This window comes from Somniosus microcephalus, chromosome 26 (genome assembly GCF_052327205.1).
Source record: "Somniosus microcephalus isolate GS21.2 chromosome 26, FLI_Smic_1.0, whole genome shotgun sequence".
NCBI classification, from domain to species: domain Eukaryota; kingdom Metazoa; phylum Chordata; class Chondrichthyes; order Squaliformes; family Somniosidae; genus Somniosus; species Somniosus microcephalus.
In genome coordinates, this window is record NC_141012.1 from 54,514,645 (window position 1) to 54,538,359 (window position 23,715).

Below are 23,715 nucleotides of genomic sequence, written 5' to 3' on the forward strand. Positions count from 1 at the left end.
CTTTTCACCATTTAGAAAATACTCAGATCCATCCTTTTTTTGGTCCAAAATGGATGACTTCACACTTACCTGCGTTGAAATCCAGTTTCACCCACTCACTTAATCTATCAATGCATCTTTGTAATTTTAAGCCCCCATCTACACTACTTAACCCACCAATCTTTGTGTCATCGGCAAACTTGGATATATGGCTCTCTATTGCGTTACCCAAGTCATTAATAAATAGAGTGAATATTTGAGGCCCAGTGCAGATCCCTGGAGACCGCTCGTCACTTCCTTCCAATTCAAGTACATGCCCATTATCCCAACTCGCCATCTTCTACCGCCTAATCAATCTCCAAACCAGGTCAATAATTTGCCTTCAATTCCATGAGATTTAATTTTAGCTCACAGTCTCTTATGTGGAACTTTCTCGAATGCGTTCAGGAAGTTCCTTAACTGAAGCTTTGGAAAGGGTGCAGAGGAGGGCCACTTGACTAATTAACTCAGCTTAAAGCATCTTAGTTATCTAGATAGGCTAAAAGAGCTGTAACTCGACACTTTAGGGAAGTGTAGATTTAGGGGGATCTGATTGAGGTTTATAAGATGATGAAGGGAATCGCCTGTGTTCCAGTTGGCAGTTAGTTCCAATTAAATTGTTTAACGAGGACCAGGGGCCAGAATTTTAAGTTGTGTAAGGCCAGATCGAGGTTAGATGTCAGGTGGTTCTTTTCCCAGAGAATAGTGGCTGCCGGCTCGTGCGGTGGATGCTGATTCGCTGAATTCCTTCGAGCGAGAGCTGGCCCTGTTTCTGGCTGGGGCGGAGATCACCTCGTTCAGAAGGGAGGGGCTGCAGGGGATTCAGGGCCAGACTGATCTCCTGGACTAGTTTCGATTGCCTAAGGTGGTCGGAGAGGAATTTCCCAGATTTTATTGCCCCCAAATTGGCCTGGGTTTTTAAAATCTGTTTTTTCGCCTCTCCCAGGAGATCACGTGGTTTCGGGAGTGTATATATTGTGATACACAAGGTATCACAATTGTGTGGGACCGGCTCGACGGACCAGAGGGTCTTTTCCTGTCCGTCATTGTTCCGAAATCCATAGACATTCCCCTGTCTACTACTTTAGTTACTTCCTCAAAAAATTCAATTAGGTTCGTTAGACGTGACCTATCCTTTACAAATCCATGTTGGCTCTCTTTAAATCAGCTCAAATGTCTCTAAGTGCTCAGTCACTCTCCTTAATTATAGATTCCAATAACTTCCCCACAACAGATATTAGAACAACAGGCCTATAATTTCCTGGTTTCTCTCTCACACTTTTCTTAAATAATGCAGTTACATTTGCAATTTTCTAATCTAAAGAGACAACTCTTGAATCGAGAGAGCTTTGTAAGTTTATGGCTAAAGAATCTGCAACTTCCTTTAAAACCCTGGAGTGGAAACCATCATGTCCTGGGATTCGTCAGCCTTTAGTGGCATTACTTTTCCTAATAATGTTTTCTTGCTTAAGTTAACTTTATCGAGTTCCAGTCCTTGATTCATTATTAGTTTCCATGGAATGTCAGGGTCGGTAACCAGAGGGCACAGATTTAAGGTGATTGGCAAAAGAACCAGAGGTGACTTGAGGAAAAACTTATTTACGCACCGAGTATGATTTTGAATGCACTGCTTAATAGGAGGTGGATACAGATTCAATAGTAACCTTCAAAGGGGAATTGGATAAATAAATGAAGGAGGAAAAATTGCAAAATCTGGGTAAAGAGCGGGGGCAGGCTTGATGGGCCGACTGGCCTCCTTCTGTGCTCCATTATTCTATGATATTATCTTCATCCTCTACTGTGAACGTGACACAAAGTAATGAGTCAGCAAGTCGGCCTTATCCTTATTTTCATTTGCAGTATTACCCCCATCTGTACTTAAAGAGCCCACATTACCCTTGACTATCTTTTTTGATGCAGGAGTACCCAGCGCTGCGGTGCGTGTTGATGCAGGAGTACCCAGCGCTGCGGTGCGTGTTGGTGCAGGAGTACCCAGCGCTGCGGTGCGTGTTGGTGCAGGAGTACCCAGCGCTGTGTGTTGGTGCAGGAGTACCCAGCGCTGTGTGTTGGTGCAGGAGTACCCAGCGGTGCGTGTTGGTGCAGGAGTACCCAGCGCTGTGTGTTGGTGCAGGAGTACCCAGCGCTGTGTGTTGGTGCAGGAGTACCCAGCGCTGTGTGTTGGTGCAGGAGTACCCAGCGCTGTGTGTTGGTGCAGGAGTACCCAGCGCTGTGTGTTGGTGCAGGAGTACCCAGCGCTGTGTGTTGGTGCAGGAGTACCCAGCGCTGTGTGTCGGTGCAGGAGTACCCAGCGCTGTGTGTCGGTACAGGAGTACCCAGCGCTGTGTGTCGGTACAGGAGTACCCAGCGCTGTGTGTTGGTACAGGAGTACCCAGCGCTGTGTGTTGGTGCAGGAGTACCCAGCGCTGTGTGTTGGTACAGGAGTACCCAGCGCTGTGTGTTGGTACAGGAGTACCCAGCGCTGTGTGTTGGTACAGGAGTACCCAGCGCTGTGTGTCGGTGCAGGAGTACCCAGCGCTGTGTGTCGGTACAGGAGTACCCAGCGCTGTGTGTCGGTACAGGAGTACCCAGCGCTGTGTGTCGGTACAGGAGTACCCAGCGCTGTGTGTCGGTACAGGAGTACCCAGCGCTGTGTGTCGGTGCAGGAGTACCCAGCGCTGTGTGTTGGTACAGGAGTACCCAGCGCTGTGTGTTGGTACAGGAGTACCCAGCGCTGTGTGTTGGTACAGGAGTACCCAGCGCTGTGTGTCGGTACAGGAGTACCCAGCGCTGTGTGTTGGTGCAGGAGTACCCAGCGCTGTGTGTCGGTACAGGAGTACCCAGCGCTGTGTGTCGGTACAGGAGTACCCAGCGCTGTGTGTTGGTACAGGAGTACCCAGCGCTGTGTGTCGGTACAGGAGTACCCAGCGCTGTGTGTTGGTACAGGTGTACTCAGCACTGTGTGTCTGGGTGTGTGTTGGTACAGGTGTACTCAGCACTGTGTGTCTGGGTGTGTGTTGGTACAGGTGTACTCAGCACTGTGTGTCTGGGTGTGTGTTGGTACAGGTGTACTCAGCACTGTGTGTCTGGGTGTGTGTTGGTACAGGTGTACTCAGCACTGTGTGTCTGGGTGTGTGTTGGTACAGGTGTACTCAGCACTGTGTGTCTGGGTGTGTGTTGGTACAGGTGTACGTGGGTAGGGAGGGGGAGCAGATTCAGTTTGTGTTGTCTGTTTTCATTGTAGTTTTTGAACTGGAAAGAGCAGCTGCTTATCTCATTGTTCTGCTGTCAAATGGTGCCCTGTGTAGATGAGACGAGATGGTTGGTGTCAATACCTGACTTGTTTTGTGTTGGTACCCAGATCACTTGTGAGTCAGTTCCCAGACTGATGGTGAATCTGCAGTGACCCAGGCAACATAGAAGTCCAACACTCATTTTAGTTTCAATCTCCTGCCTAGGAAGGACTCCACTCTTTAACTGGGGTCTTAAATCTAAACAAAGCAAACTACGTAGCTATGAGGGGCGAGTTGGCTAAGGTAGATTGGGAAACTACATTAAAAGGTGTGATGGTAGACTAGCATTTAAAGAATTAATAGATAATTTACAACAAATATACATTCCTTAGAGGCACAAAACCCCCACAGGAAAAGTGGTCCAACCGTGGCTAACAAGGGATGTTAGATCAAAGGAAGAGGCTTATAATGTTGCCAAAAAGAGTAGTAAGCCTGAGGATTGGGAGGATTTTAGAATTCAGCAAAGGAGGACCAAGAAATTAATAAAGAAAGGGAAAATAGAATATGAGAGTAAACTAGCTAGAGACATAAAAACAGACTGTAAAAGCTTCTATAGGTATGTAAAAATACTTTGGGCTGGATTTTCATTGGGCCGTGGAGGCGGGATTGGAGGCGTGTGGGGGGTTAAAATCTCAAAATCGGGGGGCACGAACCCATCCCACCCCCATGCCAGTTTCAAAGGAGGCGGATACCCGACCTGTGCTGGGACCTGCCTCCCCGAGGCGGGAAGGGGATTAATGCCAATTAACTGCCTGTTAACAGGTAGTTAACAGGCAGTTTTTAGCCAAATCCCTATTTTTATTGCTGAAGTATGGGATTCCTGACGGCTCCAAACCACGCCAAGTTAGCAAGACGGACCGTCGGGCTGAAGGGTTCGAGGTGTTCAGGTGAGTAATGGGTGTATGAGTGCAGAGGTAAGTGTGTTTGGTGTGTTTAAAGAAGTTTAATTACCTTTACAGCCTTCCTTCCTTCAGGTTTCGGGAGTCCCTCATCTCACCGGCACAGAAAGCAGAATGGCCGCGAGCTGTCAAAAATTGCAGCATTCAGCTTTCTGTTCTGGAGACTTCTAAATCAGCCTGAGAGGAAGGAATTATCTTGGAGTACAGATTGTCAATCTGTGATGTCAGCTGTTGCCGGGTGGCCCTTAATTGGCCTGCTGAGCCCGCTGGGCGGGCTCAACAAGGTCAATCAAGTGAAAATCGCGTGGGTTGGCCACAACTCGATTGAGGCGGGACTACAACCCCGAAAGTTGTAGTCCCGCCTCCTACACGCCTCCAGTATCAAAATCCAGCCCTTTGTGTCTGCCTTCATGGAAAACGACGCAAAAAACTTCCCGGAAATAGTGGAGAACCAAGGGTCTAGCGAGAATGAGGAACTGAAAGAAATTAGTATTAGTAAAAAAAATAGCACTGAAGAAATTATTGGAATTGAAAGCTGATAAATCCCCTGGACCTGATGGCCTACATCCTAGAGGTGGCTATAGAGATAGTGGATGCATTGGTTGTCATTTTCCAAAATGCCATAGAGTCCAGAACTGTTCCCGCGGATTGGAAGGTAGCAAATGTAACCCCACTATTTAAGAAAGGAGGGAGAGAAAAAACAGGGAACTACAGACCAGTTAGCCTGACATCAGTAGTAGGGAAAATGCCAAAATCTATTATTAAGGACGTGGTAACAGGGCACTTGGAAAATAATAATAGGATTGGGCAGAATCAACACAGATTTATGAAAGGGAAATCATGTTTGACGAATCTGTTAGAGCTTTTTGAGGCTGTAACTAGCAGAATAGATAAGGGGGAACCAGTGGATGTGGTGTATTTGGATTTTCAGAAGGTGCCACACAAGAGATTATTAAACAAAATTAGGGCTCATGGGTTTGGGGGTAATATACTAGCAGGGATTGAGGATTGGTTAACGGACAGAAAACAGAGAGTAGGAATAAATGGGTTATTTTCAGGTTGGCAGGCTGTAACTAGTGGGGTACCGCAAGGATCAGTGCTTTGGCCTCAGCTATTCACATCAATGATTTTCATAAGGGGACCAAATGTAATATATCCAAGCTTGCTGATGATACAAAGCTGGGTGGGAATGTAAGTTGTGAGGAGGATGCAAGGAGGCTTCAAGGGGATATAGACAGGCTAAGTGAGTGGGCAAGAACATGGCAAATGGAACATAACGTGGAGAAATGTGAAGTTACCTACTTTGGTAGGAAAAATAGAAAAGCAGAGTATTTTTTAAATGGTGAGAGATTGGGAAATGTTGGTGTTCAGAGGGACCTGGGTGTCCTTGTACACGAATCACTGAAAGTTAACATGCAGGTACAGCAAAGCAATTAGGAAAGCAAATGGTATGTTGGCCCTTATTACAAGAGGATTTGAGTATAAGAGTAAAGACGTCTTACTGCAATTATATAGGGCCCTGGTGAGGCCACACCTGGAGTATTGTGTACAGTTTTGGTCTCCTTACCTAAGGAAGGATATACTTGCCATAGAGGGAGTGCAACAAAGGTTCACCAGACTGATTCCTGGGATGGGGGGATTGTCCTATGAGGAGAGATTGAGTAGACTGGGCCTATATTCTCTAGAGTTTAGAAGAATGAGAGGTGATCTCATTGAAACATACAAAATTCTTACAGGGCTTGACAGGGTAGATGCAGGGAGGATGTTTCCCCTGGCTGGGGAGTCTAGAACCAGGGGTCATAGGCCTAGAAATTGAGTTTGCCTCCGCCAGGGCTGTAGCGCCCGAAATTTAGCGCCAGCGTTAATTGCTGCTGCGCCCGCCAAAAATTCAGCTGCGCCGCGCCCAGACGGCTGCGGGCGCTAATGGAGGGTGTCAGCGCCTCGCAATGGGCGCTGAATGCAGGATTGCGGCGCTAATCCCCCGCTGCGGCACCCGATGCGGTGCGGCAGGCTGGGGTACTGCAGGCCTCCTCCTTCTGTTAAGGAGGAGCTGCCTGCAGCCGACCGCTGGCCGGTGGAATCGCACAAAAAATGAGCCCGGCACCTCGGAGAAGTGCCGGGCTCGAGGCCCACACACATCTGTGCCACGGGGGGGTGGTGGAGGAGTCCGGGGAGGGAGGTGCGGGCAGGCGGCCGCCGGGAAAGCGGCCGGCCGCCGCGCCACCTTAATGCGCCGGCGCTAAGTCCAGCAAGAAACTTTTGAAAAATCGTTGGTTGCGGCTGCCACGGGCGAGGCGGCCGCAACTGAATTTCGGCGTCCGGCCGCGTTACCACGGCAACCGGGACGCTGCGCACACAGATGACGTCATCGGTGCCGGCGCAGCGCTACCGGCTAACGCCGATGGTAGGGCCCAAATCAATTTCCGAAGCGGCTATAATTCCGGTGCAAGGCCCTCTAGCGCCTCTAATTGGGCGCTAACCCCACTCAATTTCTAGGCCATAGTCTCAGAATAAGGGGTCGGCCATTTAGGACTGAAATGAGGAGAAATTTCTTCACTCAGAGGGTGGTGAATCTTTGGAATTCTCTACCCCAGAGGGCTGTGGAGGCTCAGTCGTTGAGTATATTCAAGACAGAGATCGATAGATTTTTGAATATTAAAGGAATCAAGGGATATGGGGATAGTGCAGGAAAGTGGAGATGAGGTAGAGGATCAGCCACGATCTTAGTGAATGGTGGAGCAGGATTGAAGGGCCAAATGGCCTACTCCTGCTCCAATTTCTTATGTTCTTATGTTTAAATCATGTGCATTCTCCAGACACCTACCCTCCATCTTGCAGACATTGCAGAAATTAAATGAAATCATATCAGTGATACCTGCAGAAGCCAAAGATGTACCAGTAGGTCCAGCACTCCCATTTCTCGAAGACAAAGAAGGACAGACAGATGGAGGCACTGCAATGAGCTGCAATAGCTGAAGCACAAGTCATGGAAAAATTGCAATGCAGGAACTGTCAGCACCAGCACAAACACAGCCACAGAGCAGACTCATTGGCACCGTCACCCATTACCTGAATATATGGAGTAGCTACCTTGCAAGATCTTTGTCATTCTTTTGAACGATAAGCATCCTCCACACACTTAGCTCGACAGATTCTAGGGAAACCACGTGCTACGCACCATTAAAGGGTTGTCCTAACATTGCTGCCAGGTGATGTGCTGTCCTATCCCTGCACTGTATAAAGCTGGAGCACCAGCAGAATAGCAACAATCTGTTTTAACTTGACATTAAACTGAAAGCAACCATTAACTGAACTGCAAGCATTGTGGTCTATGGAAGATGTGCCTCGAGCATCCTCCACACACCACAGCACTGTAACTATACTGAGATAGTACAACTCAGAAGGGGAGAACACCCCCGTTGGCAGTGAAGGGGGAAACAATGGGACTGCAGTATGTAGGAGATTGTGGACAGCGGGGCTGTTCTGGATTTCCACATCTGCAGGAACTGTCTGTGTTTTGAGACACTTTGGCTCAGAGTACTTGAGCTGGAGTGCGAGTTAGAGAGACACCGACACATAAGGGAGGGGAGGAATTTCTGGATAGTTTACTCCAGAGTGCAGTCACACCGCAGAGGAAAGCACAGGTGCAGGAAGGGGAGAGTATGACGGTCAGTCAGAAAGTGTGGAGGGAGGTGGAGGAGGTGGTCCCGTAAACACTGCTCCTGTCCAACAGGTACAATGTACTTGTTGCCTGTGAGGATAAGGATGAAGGCTGCAGGGAGGATGGCCAGAATGCTAACCTTGATGCAGGAGAAAGTCGGGGGGGGGGGGGAGCGGGGGGAGGAAGGAGGAAGATCAAAATAAAAAGGTTGTAGCATAGTGGATTCAATAAATTAGGATAGGCAGCGTCCTCTGCAGTCACGGCTGAGAGTCCAGGAGCAACGGGAGAGGAACTTGGAAAGGGAGGGTGAAGATCCAGTTGTCGTGGTCCATGTCGGGACCAATGACATAGGGAAGAGCAGGAAGGAGATCAGACTAAGGTAATATCAGAAGTTAGGAACAAAATTAAAAAGCAGACCCCACGCTTGATAATCTCCGGATTACTAGCCAAGCCATGTGCTAATTGGCATAGGGATAGGCAGACCAGGAAAGGTGAATGCGTAGCTAAAAGATTGGTGTGGGAAGGGTTGCACTTCATGGGACACTGGGACAGCAAAGAGCTGTACCACAGTGACAGGCTCCACCTGAACTAAAATAGCACCCTAGTCCTAGCGGAAAGGATCAATAGGGCTGTGGATAGGACTTTAAACTGGTAAGATGGGGGAGGGATCTGGTGAAAATAACATAAGCCTAAAGATAAATGAAACAGCAGATGCGAGTAAAGGTCAGACCAAGGTAAGGAATAAAGATACCAAACGGTCAGGGATCAGATAATGTAAAAAACAGAAGTATAAAAAAAACTTTAAAATAAAGTGAGAAAAGCAAATTAAACTGCCTGCACAGCATCCAAAACAAAACAATGGAACTGGAGGCAATAATTCGTAGCGAGGAACCAGATGTAGTGATAACTGAAACATGGCTACATACGGCAGTTAAATATTGCAGGATATAACATATTTAGAAAGGACAGGGAAGGAAGAAGGGGGTGGGGTAATTATACTAATTAGAGACAACCTAAGGGCAGTAGGAAAAAGGGACATTAACAGAAAGATAGAAACAGATTCCATATGGATTGAGACAAAGGGCTGGATTTTCTCAATGGAGACGAGTTGAAGGCTGCTTGTCGGGTCAATGTCCCGCATCCATCATCTTCTGACCAACCAGAGGGATTTTCCCCCGATTGACCTTGTTAAGCCCGCCCTGCAGGCTCAGCAGGCCAATTAGGCAGGAAGTCACTGACAGAGCACGTCAACGTCTGACGTGCCATCTGTCAAGACTTCTTGAAGAAGAAATGTCAGCGTTTGACAGCTCTGTGAAGCTGTCAAACACTGACATTCTCTGTAGTTTGATGAGCCCTTGTGTTCAGGACTCATCAAACCTTTCAACTTTGTAGATTTCAGTTGGGTCGGAGGATCCAACAGCTAGTCTGTGAAATCGACAAGGAAGATGTCGGGTCTCCCGATCCAGGGTGGATGAAGGCTATAGGAAGAAAACAAGGTAAGTGAACATTTTTTAACACTTAACACTCACTTTCCACACTTACCACTCCACACTTGCACCCATCACTCACCTCTACATCTTACTTCCAGGTGCCTCCTGCCCCCGCAGACCTCTTTCATGTCTCCTCCAACCCGGTGGGGTTCTCCGAGGTCGGGAAGCCTTCACCTGAAGGCAAAATGGCACTAATCCATTTTCCTGCCCGTTAACTACCTGTTAACAGGCAGTTAAAAGAATTTAATGCCTTTCCCGCCTCCAGAAGCAGCACATCTTCTCGCCTCCTGGCAAAAGGGCACAGAGGCGGGATGGGGGGGGGTTTGCCATCCGCCCCCACTTTCTGCTACTTTACCGGCAGTCCTGCCTCCATGCCCACCTCCTCGGGGCTGAGAAAATCCAGCCCAAAGAATCCAGAAATATTGAATAGTTACTTTGCCTCAGTATTTACCAGAGGGACTAACATGGTGGACATGACATTAGAAGAGATCAAAAAAGATATAAAGGCATTTAAGATAGAAAGGGGGGGGGGGGGGGGGGAGATAATTGATAAACTGACTAAACTTGGAGAGGATAAAACCCCATGTATACATGCATATTAAAAGTAGCAAGGGAAGAGATAGCAGAGGATATATATATTAATTAGAAAAAAAATAGTGCCAGAGGACTGGCAGACAGCTAATGTTTAACCTATAATTAAAAAGGGTCATAGAACAAGTCCAGGGAACCACAGACCAACTGGTGGTAGGAAAAGTAATGTCGGTGGTAGGAAAAGTAATGGAATCGTTACTGAAAGATGTAATAGAAAAAATCTGGAAACCAAAAATATAATAAGGAATAGTCAACATGGATTTCAAAAGGGAAGGTCATGCTTGACCAACCTTATTGAATTCTTTGAAGAAGTAACAGAAAGAGTGGACAAGGGTAGTGTAGTAGATATAATATATTTGGATTTTCAAAAGGCCTTCGACAAGGTTCACTGTAGACTCATGCCCAAGGTCAGAGCATGTGGAGTCAGGGGACAAGTAGCAGAATGGATAGTAAGCTGGCTACAAAACAGAAAACAGAGCAGGGGTTAAAGGTAGCCACTCAGACTGGCAAAAGATGGGAAGTGGTGTTCCACAAGGATTGGAGCTGGGACCACTGTTGCTCATCATTTCATAAACGATTTGAACTTGAATATCGGAAGTACAATTTCAAACTTTGTGGACGGCACCAAATTGTAGTTAATACTGAGGAATGCGACAAAATACAAGACCTCAATAAACTTGCAGAATGGGTGTGTAATTAGCAAATGAATTTTAATATAGTTAAGAGTTAGGTGTTACATTTTGGTAGGAAGAATAAGGAGGCCACATACTCCTTGGATAATAAGGCCATTTACGGGGAGGCGGCGGGGGAGGTTGAAAACGGGCCAAGAACCCAGCAAGGCTGGAGACGCAGAGGTCATGCTGAACTTAACGGTAGGACCTCTAACATTTTTCTGGTCCTTTTCCTGCCCGACAGCCGGCCAAATTGACAGCCTGGCTGACAGTCGAATGAAAAAACCAGCGGCAGGAGGCCGCAACCGTGACCCTTAGGGACGGTCCCCGGCAATCGGAGGGAAGAGAGACCGTGATCACAGAATCACAGAAACCTCACAGTGCAGATAGAGGCCATTTCGGCCCATCGAGCCTGCACCGACACATATCCCACCCCCGATCCCCGTAACCCCTACACCAACACATATCCCACCCTATCCCCGTAACCCCACGTATTTAATCCCCCGAACACTAAGGGTCAATTTTATCATAGCCAATCAACCTAACCTGCACATCTTTGGACTGTGGGAGGAAACCGGAGCACCCGGAGGAAACCCACGCAAACACGGGGAGAATGTGCAAACTCCACACAGACAGTCACCCGAGGCCGGATTCGAACCCGGGTCCCTGGAGCTGTGAGGCAACAGTGCTAACCACTATGCCACCGTGCTGCGATCTGGAGAGGTTGACAAATCGGGAAGGCTGAAGGGGTGGGGGAGGCTGGCAATGAGGGGCGGGGGTGGGGTGGGGGGAGAAGGACTCTTGTCTCTCCTGATGGAGCTAGCAGCTCCTGCCTCCCCTTCACTGCCAGGTTTCCCGGCCCCTGGGAAAGTCAATATGCTAATGAAGTGTCCCGCCTCTCCACGGCGCGACACTCAGACGCTACGATATCCACCGCTGTAAAAAGGTGGCAGGTGCTTGGTCCTATTTGCCTGTTGGGGATGCAATCCCCGTATTTAACTCTTTAACCCTCCTCCCGCCCCCGACCATCGTGGAAGGATTAATATCGAGGCCTAAGTGTCTAAATTGGGTAGAAGAACAAAAGGATCTAGATGTACACATTCACAAATCATGAAAAGTAGCGACACAGGTTAATAAGGCCACAAGAAACCAAACCAAGCACTGGGTTCATTTCTAGAGGGATAGAATTGAAGTTATGATAAACTTGTATAGAACCTTGGTTAGACCACACTTGGTGTACTGTGCACAGTTCTGGCCTCCATATTATAAAATGGATGTAGAGGCATTGGAGAAGGTAGGAAAAAACATCACAAGGATGGACAGCACGGTGGCATAGTGGTTAGCACTGTTGCCTCACAGCGCCAGGGACCCGGGTTCGAATCCGGCCTCGGGTGACTGTCTGTGTGGAGTTTGCACATTCTCCCCGTGTTTGCGTGGGTTTCCTCCGGGTGCTCCGGTTTCCTCCCACAGTCCAAAGATGTGCGGGTTAGGTTGATTGGCTATGATAAATTGACCCTTAGTGTTAGGGGGATTAAATACGTGGGGTTGCGGGGATAGGGTGGGATATGTGTTGGTGTAGGGGTTACAGGGATCGGGTGGGATATGTGTCGGTGCAGGCTCGATGGGCCGAAATGGCCTCTATCTGCACTGTGGGGTTTCTGTGATTTCTGTGATCTGTGATACCAGAACAGAGAGGATAAATCCCAAGGACCGGATGACCTACATCCTAGGGTTTTGAAAGAGGTGGCCATTGGGATAGTGGATGCATTGGTTGTCATCTTCCAAAATTCTATAGATTCTGGAACGGTTCCTGCAGATTGGAGGATAGCAAATGTAACCCCGCTATTTAAGAAAGGAGGGAGAGAGAAAACGGGGAACTACAGACCTGTTAGCCTCACATCAGTAGTTGGGAAAATGCTGGTATCTATTATAAAGGATGCAATAACTGGGCACTTAGAAACTAATAGTAAGATTGGGCAGTCAACATGGATTTATGAAAGGGAAATCCTATTTGATAAACCTATTGGAGTTCTTTGAGGATGTAACTAGTGGAGTAGACAAAGGGGAACCGGTCGATATGGTGTATCTGGATTTTCAGAAGGCCTTCAATAAGGTCCCACACAAGAGGTTGGTGAACAAAATTAGGGCACATGGAATTGGGGGTAATATACCAGCATGGATTGAGAATTGGTTAACAGACAGAAAACAAACAGTAGGGATAAACGTGTCTTTTTCAGGATGGCAGGCTGTGGCTAGTGGGGTACCGCAAGGATCGGTCCTTGGGCCCCAGCTATTCACAATCTATATCAATGATTTGGATGAGGGGACTAAATGTAACATTTCCAAATTTGCTGATGATACAAAGCTGGATGGCAGTGTCAGTTCTGAAGAGGATGTGAAGAGGCTGCAAGTGGATCTCGACAGGCTCAGTGAGTGGGCGAGAACATGGCAGATAGAATATAATGTGGATAAATGTGAAGTTATCCACTTCGGTAGAAAAAACAGAAAGGCAGAGTATTTCCTAAATGGTGAAAGTTTGGGGAATGCAGATGCTCAAAGGGACCTGGGTGTCCTTGTACATGAGTCACTGAAAGTGAATGCGCAGGTGCAGCAAGCCATTAGGAAGGCAAATGGTATGCTGGCCTTTATTACAAGAGGATTTGAGTACAGGAGTAAAGAAGTCTTACTCCAATTATATAGGGCCTTGGTGAGACCACACCTGGAGTACTGTGTACAATTTTGGTCTCCTTACGGAAGGATATACTTGCCATAGAGGTAGTGAAATGAAGGTTCATGAGACTGATTCCTGGGATGTGAAGAGATTGAGTAAACTAGGCCTGTATTCTCTTGAATTCAGAAGAATGAGAGGGGATCTCATTGAAGCATACAAAATTATTACAGGGCTTGATAGGATGGATGCTGGGAGAATGTTTCCCTTGGCTGGGGAGTCTAGAACCAGGGGCCACAGCCTCAGGATAAAGGGTCGGCCATTCAGGACTGAGATGTGAAGAAATTTCTTCGCACAGAGGGTGGTGAATCTTTGGAATTTTCTACCCCAGAGGGCTGTGGAGGCTCAGTCATTGGGTATATTCAAAACAGAAGTTGACAGATTTCTGACTAGTAAAGGCATCAAGGGATATGGCGACAGGGCCGGTGAATGGAGTTGAGGCAGAAGATCAGCCGTGATCTCATTGAATGGCGGCGCAGACTCGAAGGGCCGACTCCTGCTCCTATTTCTAATGTTATGATATACTCATCAGGAAAGGCTGAGGCTTTTTTCTCTATAAAAGAGAAAAGACGGAGGGGTGACCTAATAGAGGTCTTTACCCAATCAAACCCTTTCATAATCTTAGAGAAGATGCTTCCACGTGGGGAGACCAAATCTAGTGGCCATAAATATAAGATAGCCACGTATAAATTCAATAGGAAATTCAGGAGAAACATCTTTATCCAAAGAGTGGTTAGATTGTGGAACACACTACCACAGGAAGTAGTTGAGGCAAATAGCATATACATTTAATGGCAAGCTAGATAAGCATGAGGGAGAATGGAATAGAAGGATCGAATCCGGCCTCGGGTGACTGTCTGTGTGGAGTTTGCACATTCTCCCCGTGTTTGCGTGGGTTTCCGCCGGGTGCTCCGGTTTCCTCCCACAGTCCAAAGATGTGCAGGTTAGGTTGATTGGCTATGATAAATTGACCCTTAGTGTTAGGGGGATTAAATACGTGGGGTTACGGGGATAGGGTGGGATATGTGTTGGTGTAGGGGTTACGGGGATCGGGTGGGATATGTGTCGGTGCAGGCTCGATGGGCCGAAATGGCCTCTATCTGCATTGTGGGGTTTCTGTGATACGCTGGTAGGGTTAGACATAGAGGGGTGGGAGGAGGCTCATGTGGAGCACAAATGCTGGCATAGGCCAGTTGGGCCGAATGGCTGTAGGCTCTATGTAATTCTGTGTAATGGGTGAGTCAGAGACTATAAAAGGAGGAATTTTCTAGAGTTTTTCTTCCTGAGATTGACCATTGTTTTCCATTACCAGTGGATGCAGAGGATGTTGCATGAAATTGCACTGCCTTATACAAGTGGTGAGCAGGCAGGGCTATTCTCACCCTTTTTTAATATATTCTAATTTGTACTCCTCCCCAATTGCTTCCTCAGATGGATATTAACTTTCAGTTTTGCAATGTGCCTACACTATCCTTCTGTATCTAAGCTATCCCTATGAGCTGTATGGTCTAGAAGACAGAACTTCAGCAATACTTTCCCAGGGATGAACAGGGATCCTGTTGCTGGGGAGTTCTTTTGCTGCTGGAAAGACAGTTACCTCCTTGGAGAGATTGTGATTGGAACTTAGGAACAGGAGGCCATTTAACTCCTCGAGCCTGCTCCGTCATTCAATGAGATCACGGCTGATCTGTGACCCAACTCCATATACCCACCTTTGGCCCATATCCCTTAATACCTTTGGTTAACAAAAATCTATCAATCTCAGATTTAAAAATCAACGATTGACCCAGCATCAACTGCCATTTGCAGAAGAGAGTTCCAAACTTCCATCACCCTTTGTGTGTAGAAGTGTTTCCTAACTTCACTCCTGAAAAGACTGGCTCTAATTTTTAGACTCTGTCCCCTAGTCCTAGACTCCCCAACCAGCAGAAATAGTTTCTATCTACCCTATTAGTTCCCCTTAATATCTTGAAAATTTCAATCAAATCACCCCTTATCCTTCTAAATTCCAGGGAATACAACCCTAGTATAATCTCTCCTCGCAATTTAACCCTTGGAGTCCAGGTATCATTCTGGTAAATCTACGCAGCACTCCCGCCAAGGCCAATATATCCTTCCTAAGGTGTGGTGCCCAGAACTGCTCACCGTGCTCCAGGTGTGGTCTAACCAGGGCTTTGTACAACTGTAGCGTAACTTCTACCCCCTTGTATTCTAGTCCTCAAGATATAAAGCCAGCCATTCTATTAGCCTTTTTGATTATTTTCTGTACCTGTCCATAACATTTGAATGATCTATGTACATGAAACCCCTAGTCTCTTTGGACCTCCACGGTTTCTAGCTTTTCACCATTTAGAAAGTACTATTTTCTATCCTTTTTAGTTCCAAAATGGATGACCTCACATTTGCCTACATTGAAATCCATTTGCCACAGTTTTGCCCATTCGCTTAATCTATTAATTTCTTTGTAATTTTATGCTTCCATCTACACGGCTTACAATGCTGCCCGTCATCGCAAACTTGGATATGTGGCTTTCTGTCCCATCTTCTAAGTCATTAATAAAGACAGTGAATAGTTGACGCCCCCAACACACATCCCTGAGGGACACCACTGGTCACAGCCTGCCAATTTGAGTACCTGTCCATTATCCCTACTTGGTCTCCTGCCGCTCAGCCGATTTCCTAACCAGGTCAATAATTTGCCCTCAATTCCATGAGCTTCAACTTTAGCTAACAGTCACTTAAGAGGGACTTTATCAAATGCCTTCTGGAAGTACATAGACATTCCCTTGTCCACTACTTTAGTCACCTCTTCAAAATATTCAATCAGGCTCATCAGGCATGAGCAAACTAGCTCGCTCTGATTAGCTGAAAATTTAAGGTGTTCAGTCACTCTATTCTTAGTTATAGACTCTAGTAATTTCCAAACTACAGATGTTAGGCTAACTGGTCTATAATTCCCTGCTTTCCCTTACCCACCTTTCGTAAATAGCGGAGTGACATGCACAATTTTCGAATCTAAAGGAACGGTTCCCGAACTGAGTAAACTTTGGAAGATTATAGTAAGGCCATCTGCAATGTTCTCACCTACTTTGTTTAAAATTGTGGGATGGAAGCCATCTGGTCCTGGGGTTTAGTGCCATTATTTTCTTCATTAAAATTAACGTCGTCCATGTCTTTTTTTTAAAGCAAGTAGAGCTCTTGCCCCTTAAGGATATAAATTGGTTCTGTATCACATCAAACTCTTTTTGAACACCTCCCACTGATCTGTTGTTTTACCCATTAACAGCTCTACCTAGTTTACTGTGGACAGTCTCTGTGTCATCGCACTGAAGTCAGTCTTATCCAAATCTAGAATCTCAGTAGCTATTTCATGTTTCTCCCTTTCAAACACTACGTTGAACTCGATCATATTAGGATTGCTATTAGATAAATGTTCACGCACCGTTAGGCTGTTAATTAAATCTGGCTCATTAATCTGACATGGCATGCCACTTTGTTGGTTCGAGTACATATTGTTGCAGAAAACTATCCTGAACACACTCAAGAAATTCACTACCTTTCTGACATCAGCTAGTCTGCTTATCCCAATTTATACGAAAGTTAAAATCCCCCATTAAAACCACTCTGCCTTTGCTACATTAACTCTTAGCTTACGTGATACCCAGTGATGATCACTGCCAGAAAAACCGTGGCACCAGGTGACACTGGGCCCCTGCTGCAGATCAGCACCAGTACAACCTAGCACTCACTTGTTGTTGGTGAGTCCCTGCACCTACTACTACTGCTGAATCCTTGGCACCATCCAGCGCTAATGCATAACGTAGTGTGCTTGGTGTGAATGCTATGAAACATGGTGCAGCCAATTTTTACAGGATCCTTTAATGAAACGAAGGAAATGTGACAGGTCGCAATGTCATCTTTTGGTGACAGACATTCATGCAAGAACCATAAATGTGAGTGCTAGTGGAATATTGCATTCTGCACAGTATTTGAAGCCTTGGGCAGATATTGCTTAGATCTGTTGATCTAACATTTCATTTGTTTTGGATGCAGATGATGTATTAAGGGGACATATAACATAAGCATGGGAAAAAGAAAGTGTAAAGGGCAAGGAGAGGGAGTAATTCGTGAAATGTGTACAGGAGAACTTTCATGATCAATATGTTTCTAGCCCAACGGGGAAGGAAGTAGTGTTGAATCTAGTTCTGGGGAATTAAGTGAGCAAATGCATCATGTTTCAGTGGGGCAGCATTTGGGAAACAGCGATCACAATATTAGGTTTAGAGTAGTTCTGCAAAGGGACAAGGAACAATAAAAAAGGTGAAGATACTTAACTGGAGGAGGCTAATTTCAGTGAGCTGAAAAGGGATCTGGCCCAGGTGGATCGGAAACAAAGACCGGCAGGTAAAACAGTAATTGAACAATGGGAGGCCTTCAAAGAGGAGATAGTTCATAGAAACATAGACGATAGGAGTAGGCCATTCGGCCCCTCGAGCCTTCGCCGCCATTTAATGAGATCATGGCTGATCATCCAAACTCAGTACCCTGTCCCTGCCTTCTCCCCATATCCCTTGATCCCTTTAGCCTTAAGAAATATATCTAACTCCTTCTTGAATATATTTAATGAACTGGCCTCCACCGCCCTCTGTGGCAGAGAATTCCACAGGTTCACCACTCTCTGGGTGAAGAAATTCCTCCTCATCTCTGTCCTAAATGGCTTACCCCTTATCCTTAGACTGTGACCCCTGGTTCTGGACTCCCCGGCCATCGGGAACATCCTTCCTGCATCTAGTCTGTCTAGCCCTGTTAGAATTTTATAAGTTTCAATGAGATCCCCTCTCATTCTTCTAAACTCCAGCGAATATAAGCCCAATCGACCCAATCTCTCCTCATATATCATTCCTGCCATCCCAGCTATCAGTCTGGTGAATCTTCGCTGCACTCCCTCCATGGCAAGAACATCCTTCCTCAGATAAGGCGACCAAAACTGCACACAATACTCAAGGTGTGGTCTCACCAAGGCCCTGTACAACTGCAGCAAGACATCCTTGTTCCTGTACGCGAACCCTCTCGCTACGAAGGCCAACATACCATTTGCCTTCTTAATCGCCTGCTGCACCTGCATGCTTAAATTCAGCGACTGGTGCACAAGGACATCCAGATCTCGTTGCACTTCCCCTTCTCCCAATCTACTGCCGTTCAGATAATAATCTGCCTTCCTGTTTTTGCCACCAAAGTGAATAACCTCGCATTTATCCACATTATACTGCATCTGCCATGCATCTGCCCGATCACCCAACCTGTTCAAATCATACTGGAGTTTCTCGGCATCCTCCTCACAGCACACAAGCCCACCCAGCTTTGTGTCATCTGCAAACTTGGAGATATTACATCTAGTTCCCTCGTCCAGATCATTAATATATAGTGAATAGCTGGGGTCCTAGCACTGATCCCTGCGGTACCCCACTAGTCACTGCCTGCCACTTGGAAAAAGACCCACTTACTCCAACTCTTTGCTTCCTGTCTGCCAACCAGTTCTCTATCCAAGTCAGTACCTTGCCCCCAATCCCATGTGCCTTAACTTTACACGCTAATCTCTTATGCAGGACCTTATCGAAAGCCTTCTGAAAGTCCAAATACACCACATCCACTGGTTCTCCCTTATCTATTTTACCAGTTACATCCTCAAAAAATTCCAGTAGATTAGTCAAGCACGATTTACCTTTTGTAAATCCATGTTGACTTTGTCCGATCCTGTCACTGTTTTCCAAGTGCTCTGCTATGACATCTTTTATAATGGACTCTAGCATTTTCCCCACTACCGATGTCAGGCTTACCGGTCTATGATTCCCCGTTTTTTCTTTACCACCTTTTTTGAATAGTGGGGTAACATTAGCTACCCTCCAATCCATGGGAACTGTTCCAGAGTCTATCGAATTTTGGAAGATGACCAGCAATGCATCTACTATTTCTAGGGCCACTTCCTTGAGTACCCTAGGATATAGATTATCAGACCCTGGGGATTTATCGGCCTTCAATCTTGTCAATTTCCCTAACACCATTTCCCTACAAATACTGACTTCTTTCAGTTCCTCCCTCTCGTTCGACGCTATGTTCCCTGACATCTCTGGGAGGTTATTTGTGTCCTCCTTTGTGAAGACAGAACCAAAGTATGTATTTAATTGGTCTGCCATTTCTTTGTTCCCCATTATAAATTCCCCTGATTCTGACTGCAAGGGACCTACACTTGACTTCACCAATCTTTTTCTCTTCACATATCTATAGAAGCTTTTACAGTCAGTTTTTATGTTCCCTGCAAGCTTACTCTCATACTCTATTTCCCCCCTCTTAATTAATCCCTTTGTCCTCCTTTGTTGAATCCTAAACTGCTCTCAAACTTCAGGTTTGCTGCTTTTTCTGGCCAATTTATATGTCCTCTCCTTGGCTCTTATGCTATCCCTAATTTCCCTCGTTAGACACAGTTGATTTACCTTTTTTGTTTTATTTTTATGCCAAACAGGGATGAACAAATTCTGTAGTTCATCCATGCGATCTTTAAATGTTTGCCACTGCCTATCCACCGTCAACCCTTTGAGTGACATTCCCCAATTAATCCTACCCAACTCATTCCATCATAGTTTCCTTTATTTAAATTCAGGACCCTAGTCGCTGAGTCAAATACTTCACTCTCCATCTTAATGAAGAATTCTATCATATTATGATCGCCCCGCCCCAAGGGGCCTCGCACAACAAGATTGTTAATTATTCCTTTCTCATTACATAATACCCAGTCTAAGATGGCCTGATCTCTAGTTGGTTCCTCGACATATTGGTCCAGGAAACCATCCCGTATACACTCCAGGAATTCCTCCTCCACAGCATTGTTACTAATTTGGTTAGCCCAATCTATCTGTAGATTAAAGTCACCCATGATAACTGCTGTGCCCTTATTGCACGCGTCTCTAATTTCCCATTTAATACCATCCCCAACCTCCGCATTACTGTTTGGGGGTTTGTATACAATTCCCACTAACATTTTCTGCCTCTTGGTATTTCTCAGCTCTACCCATACAGATTTTACATCTTCAGAGCTAATATCCTTCCTTACAATTGTGTTAATCTCCTCTTTAACCAGCAATGCTACCCCACCTCCTTTTCCTTTTTGCCTGTCTTTCCTGAATATTGAATACCCCTGGATGTTGAGTTCCCAGCCCTGGTCACCCTGGAGCCATGTTTCCGTAATCCCAATCAGATCATATCCGTTTACATCTATTTGCGCAGCTAATTCATCCACCTTATTACAAATGCTCCTCGCATTAAGACACAAAGCCTTCAGGCTTGTTTTTTTTTTTTTTTTTAACACTCTTAGGCCTTTTAGAATTATTATTTACTGTGGCCATGTTTGATCTAAACCCTTGATTACTCTGACTGCCACTTTTGCTTTTCTCCTTCCCGTCTTTTGCTTCTATCCTCGTTTCCCTTTCCTCTGTCTCCCTGCACAGGTTCCCAACCCCCTGCCATTTTAGTTTTAGTTTGGCTACAAACTAGACACATTTCTATGAGGGGGAAAGGAAGGGCATCCAAACTAGAGCTCACTGGATAACTAAAGATATAGAGATTAAAATGAAATAGTAAAACAAGATGTCAGGCTCATAATACAGTAGAGAATCAAGCAGAATACAGAAAGTACAGAACAGAACTGAAAAAAGAAATGAGGGGCAAAGAGAGCATAGGAGAAAAGATTAGCAGGTAACATAAAAGGGAACACTAAGTCTTTTATAAACATATAAATAGTAAAAAGATAGTCAAAGCAAGGGACCAAAGAGATCTTCTTGTGGAGGCTGAGAGCATGGTTGAGGTACTAAATGAGCACTTTCCATCAGTCTTTACAAAAGAGGATGCTGCCAATGCCCCAGAAAAGGAGGGCCAGAGAGATTGGATAGGAAAAAATAGATAAAGAGGAGGTACTTAAAAGGTTGGCAGTGCTCAAAGTAGAAAAGTCAACTGGTCTGGATGGGATGCATCCTAGGTTTCTAAAGGTGGAAATTACAGAGGCTTTGGCCACAATCTTCTAATACTCCTTAGATATGAGAGTGGTGGCAGAGGACTGGAGGATTGCACCTATGTTAAAAACAGGAGAGAAAGAACCTTTTAAAACAATGACTCGGAATTTGCAGTCAGTGGCGAAGCAACGGCGATCGCTGCAGACATCGAAGAAAGATGCCCACAAAGATCCAGCGATCTCTGTGCCGTCAATTTCATCTCTCCTGACCTTAGTTTGAATCTAGGGTGAAATCAAGTGAATCACCAGTGTCCAGCAACAGTGATGTCATCAAGCTGGCTAAGTAGCCAATCAGATTGAAGAATTCTCACAGACAGCAAACCAAGAAGTAAAATGCACAGATTATAATTTACTTTTAATAAATTTTACAGAGACCAAAATAAAGATTGGGACACAAGGTAGAAGCTGAAATGTGAAACAAACTTAAAAAAAACTTGTAATTCTTAATCATATTAATGGAAGAATTTGACATTCCACAAATATAAAATTAGTTTTTCAGGGCAGTTGTTCAGAAGTTAGTACGTCACTAAAAACCCAGTTACACCTCTTTCAACAAAACTTAGCAATTTAGTTTTTTTTTTAAACAATGCTATTCCTTCGCAAAAGAGGAAGTTTTCTTCAGTTCAAGTGATTTGAATTGATTGCCGGCTCTGGGGAGTTCCACAGCACAATCTGTGGTGGAGCAGGGAATGACTGAATGCAACTTCAGGATTTCCGTGTTTATCTGCGCACACAGTTGTTTTTCAGACTGGAGGGAAGTACACAGTGGTGTCCTCCAGGGGTCGGTATTAGGACTACTGCTCTTTTTGATATGCATTAATGACCCTGACTTTGGTTTACAAGGCATAATTTCAAAGTTTGATGACACAAAACTCAGAAATGTAGTAAACAGTGAGGAGGATAGTAACAGACTTCAGGAGGACATAGACAGACTGGTGAAATGGGCAGACACATGGCAGATTAAATTTAATGCAGAGAAGTATGAAGTGATGCATTTTGGTAGGAAGATTGAGAGGCAATATAAACTAAATGGTACAACTTTAAAAGGGGTGCAAGAACCAAGAGACCTGGGGGGGTATACGTATACAAATCTTTGAACGTGGCACGACAAGTTGAGAAGGCTGATAAAAAAAATAGAATACTTGGCTTTATTAATATAGAGTCACAGAGTACAAAAGCAAGGAAGCTATGCTAAACCTTTATAAATCACTGGTTATGCCCTAGTTGGAGTATTGTGTCCAATTCTGGGCACCACACTTTAGGATGTTAAGGCCTTAGAGAGGGTACAGAGGAGATTTACTAGAATGGGATGAGGGATTTAAGTTACGTGGAGAGACCAGAGGAGCTGGGATTGTTCTCCTTACAGCACAGAAAGTTTAGGGAAGATTTAATAGAGGTGTTCAAAATCATTAAGAGTTCTGATAAAGTAAATAAGGAGAAACTGTTTCCAGTGGTAGGAGGGCCAGTAACCAGAGGACACAGATTTAAGGTAAATGACAAAAGAACCAGGGGGAGATGAGGAGAATTGTTTTTACAGTTATGATGATCTGGAATGCACTGCATAAAATGGAGATGAAGTAGATTCAACAGTAACTTTTAAAAGGGAATTGTATAAATACTGGAGATAAAAATTGCAGGGCTATGGGGAAAGAGCAGAGGAATGGGACTAATTGGAGAGCTCTTTCAAAGTGCCGACACAGGCCCAATGGGCTGAATGTCCTCCTTCTGTGTTGTTTCATTCTATGGCATTGTTGGGGGCTATGGAAGAAAGAGAGCTCGGGCTCAGTTCACCTGGAACCTCAACACACCCTATTCGTTGTTCTCACTCAAGCAAGTAGTAGCAACAGCAAGGAAACATCCACTGTGGGGAGTTAACAAGTGAATGAGGACAGCACTGAGTAGAGCACACAGCACTGGTGCGCAGGTAGAGGTGGAGGTGGCACAGGAGTTGCACAAAGCAGCTGTAGCCCAATGCAGGTTAGCACTAGAGATAAATAGAACTTCTATCAAACATTAAATAAGTAATTTCTAACTAACTTCTCTTCCTGGCCCCATGTTGGCTGATATTGTTAACTGTTCCCTCTGTCCTTGCAAACTTTAGCCCCATCTAGAACTGCCCTTTCCTCTTCAAAGTCCTTGAATGTGATTTCACCTCTCAAATCAGTGCCCATCTCTCCTGCAACTCCATGTCTGAATCCCTATAATCAAGTTTCCAGTGCTGTGACAGCACTGAAACAGCCATAATCAAAGTCAGAAATGAAATGCTGTGTGACGCTGACTGTGATAAAGGTCATCCTTCTTGACC

At 45.5% G+C, this 23,715-nt stretch overlaps 1 protein-coding gene across 2 annotated transcripts in view; it reads right to left on the reverse strand.

The window, feature by feature from the left end:
* The window catches only part of LOC147100464 (transmembrane protein 107-like), a 67,114-nt gene that overhangs the window by 9,795 nt on the left and 33,604 nt on the right, over positions 1 to 23,715 (reverse strand). The window contains exon 5 of one of the 2 annotated variants that reach the window (XM_085968208.1): positions 7,083 to 7,179. The exons of the other annotated variant lie outside the window; for it this stretch is intronic. Within the exon in view, the coding sequence (XP_085824334.1) occupies positions 7,083 to 7,179 (97 nt within the window). The remainder of the gene's footprint in view (positions 1 to 7,082; positions 7,180 to 23,715) is intronic. 2 annotated transcript variants of the gene reach the window in all.